The 2,945-nt window shown below is 33.9% G+C and overlaps 1 protein-coding gene across 1 annotated transcript; it reads left to right on the top strand.

Moving 5' to 3' along the window:
• The first annotated feature begins 351 nt into the window (after positions 1-351).
• Positions 352-2,513, top strand: LOC128023279 (regulator of G-protein signaling 21-like). The gene is made up of 4 exons (XM_052610649.1): positions 352-483; positions 724-803; positions 1,312-1,478; positions 1,636-2,513. Exons 1-4 carry the CDS (start codon positions 449-451, stop codon positions 1,810-1,812), a joined length of 459 nt encoding a protein of 152 aa, XP_052466609.1. The 5' UTR covers positions 352-448; the 3' UTR covers positions 1,813-2,513.
• Positions 2,514-2,945: the final 432 nt, after the last annotated feature.

The following is a 2,945-nucleotide window of genomic DNA, read 5'->3' as shown; positions in this document are numbered from 1 at the left end:
ATATTGCATATATATACATTTCCACTTTATTACATCTGTGGTATTTGGAATCATGCATCTGATGCATCTGATCAGATTTTTCAATGCTTTGAATTTTAGCAGCATTGCACCCAGAATTTTCCTTGCTTCATTATATATACTAAATGTGTAATTTAAATTAAAAAAAATGTTATATATATTTTCACAGATTTACACAGGGATGCATGTATCAAAATATGATCATTAATTTGCATTCTGTTGTGCAACACAAAAAGTCATAAAGCAAAGTTAACTAGTTGACTGATGAGCATGCCATCACTTCTGCACTGTAGATATTTCGTGACCTTACAAACTGAGGAGGTGACCCTGCCCAAAGCTTTGCATTCTGATTTCCATGTGTTCCATTCATGCCAGTAAATGTGTTTAGACCCTCCAGAGCCACACAGAGTCAGAGAGTGAAGGAGACTCCATGCAGAAGACACCGCTGTCAGAGATGGCCATAAAGTGAGTTCCTGATTATTAATGATTCCATCCAAATTCTTATTTTGAAATGATATTAACGACTGATATGCTTGGATTTACTGGTCACAAGGGATTTCAGATTCTAAGGATATAAAGTTATAGGAATGTCATTGGCAGAATGCAGCTGGATTGAAATGCTAGGATTCTATATTAAATATATTTGAAATCTGTATCACAATCAGCTTCACCAGTGAAGGATCTCCATGTAATTTTCAAGGGTAGATTTTGTTGCTTTTCTCAGGAACCCGTTGATGATGTGTACTCCTGGGGTGAGTCCATCGAGAAGCTTCTGTCCTGCAAATGTAAGAAAATTCAGCTCTGAATATATACATGTTACTTCTAAAGAATTGAACTTATTCATAAAGATAATCAAGTTGTAAATCAGCAAAAATAAATAAATCAATTTTTCTTTTGTTTTTAAAAGATTATTCTTAAAATAAAAATAACAACATGCTGTCTATTGACAGCATAAAGCATAAGAAGATACTTATGGATTACACACAGTTGATTTGTTATTAGAGTCCGATGGCATAATGCAAATGTAAAAACATAAATAAATAAAGAGTGACCCTGTCATTTGTAAATGCTAGTCAAATTATAAGTCAGTGGATCATGTTGAAGTGATACATCTCAATCTCATTGCTGTATAAATATGTATTAAATATTTAATCAATCTTATTCGAATTGTAGCTGCTTAAATTATTTTCAATTATCTTTTTTTTTTTTAAATTTCAGTTTCAACATTTAAATCGGAGAAGTAACACTTAACTATTTATCCTAATAAACTCTCATATTGGTGTCATGCTGCAGCGGGACAGATGGCTTTCCAGGACTTCCTAAAGTCAGAATACAGCGAGGAGAATATTCTGTTCTGGCTGGCATGTGAAGAATACAAAAAGATCAAGAGCGCACCAGAGATGATCAGCAGGGCAAACCAAATCTACACTGAGTTTGTGCAAACGGAAGCACCCAGACAGGTGAACAACACCCCTCCGACTGAACTGTGCTACACTCCTGTAATGTCCTAGTGAGAGAATCAATTACTGTGGGGGGGCATTCTGCATTTTAAGATACAAATCAGATATTACTTTCATTCATTAAAAAAAAAAAATTATGTGTTGCCCTTATTTTCAGGTAAACATTGATTCTGGGACTCGCACAAATATTACAAACAACATCTCAGAGCCAACCCTCAACTCGTTTGACATTGCACAGAAGATGATCTTCAGTCTAATGGCGAGAGACTGCTATCCCAGGTTTCTGAAGTCTGATATCTACCGGTCCATTCTGCAAAATCATGGAAAGAGTTGACTTCATAACGAATAATGATTCATGTACATCAAGTTTAACGATTGCCAGCAGTTTTTTTAATTTATTTTATTTATTTTTTTGGTAAGCGTGACCTTTTTAGTTTTGGACTGAAATAGCTCATCGGTTTTCTTCATTATGTTGCTGTATAAAGTTTTTTGAAAGAAAAGCCTGTTTACAGTGTCACAATAGGATCTGTTCTGTTTGTATTCTGCTGTTGTCTTTTGTCTTGTTTTTCCTGTTCACAGAAAATTAGACCAAATAACTCCATCTCATTTTAAACATGAAAAAGTCATGCATCACAAAAACGTGAGAAATCATTCTATATGGGATTAAACAGATTTGTTTTGGGGATTTGTAACAAATTCAGTAATTTCCTGGTTATCAGCATACTGTTGAGGAATCAAGAATAATAAGAAAATGATCATTTGAATGCTGCTTTTAAAACACAACTTGTATAGCTAATTAATCTAAAGTTCATTTCTATAATAGTGCAACTTATCGGTCAGAACTTTTTTTTTTTATAATGTTATTATGATGATGATGATGACTATGATGATTATAGATGAAAATGATGCAATGTATTTTTTTTTATTCTAAAGAAACTTTATTGTTAAGGTTTTCTTATGATTGATGTTATGTCGTCAGGAGGAAATTTGTACAATTATTATTTTAATGAGCCATTTATATGTGACCACTTTTATGCAGGCATATCCTCGATTGCTTATATATATTTAAAAAAAAAAATGAAATAAAATAAATAAATAAAACTCAGATCCTGGACCTGTCTTCTAAAGTTTCATATCAGCAATCAGTAAATGTGTAAAGTTTTTGTCTTTCTGTCAGTAAGAAGCAACAGACTCACATGTTCAGCATAGATCACTCATTCTTTACTTCCTATAGCCTGTTCTGAGAAAAAGTGAATATATTAGACAGAGAGGACTGGTGGACTCTCACATTAAGTTCTATTTCATCATCTCATGTTCCAGATCTATGGGAAGGGCATCCGTACCTGACCTCTACAGAAGCATCGAATTGCGCTCCTAGACTGTATAAAACATGGACGTAGTGTCCTTGACGTCACCCATAGGTTTCTGAAGAGCGTTTTTTTGAAGCTCAAAGTGGGCGGAGCCATC

This window comes from Carassius gibelio, chromosome A2, assembly GCF_023724105.1.
Source record: "Carassius gibelio isolate Cgi1373 ecotype wild population from Czech Republic chromosome A2, carGib1.2-hapl.c, whole genome shotgun sequence".
NCBI lineage: Eukaryota > Metazoa > Chordata > Actinopteri > Cypriniformes > Cyprinidae > Carassius > Carassius gibelio.
The sequence above is the reverse complement of the archived record's forward strand: the minus strand, read 5'-3'. Positions and strand labels throughout refer to the sequence as shown.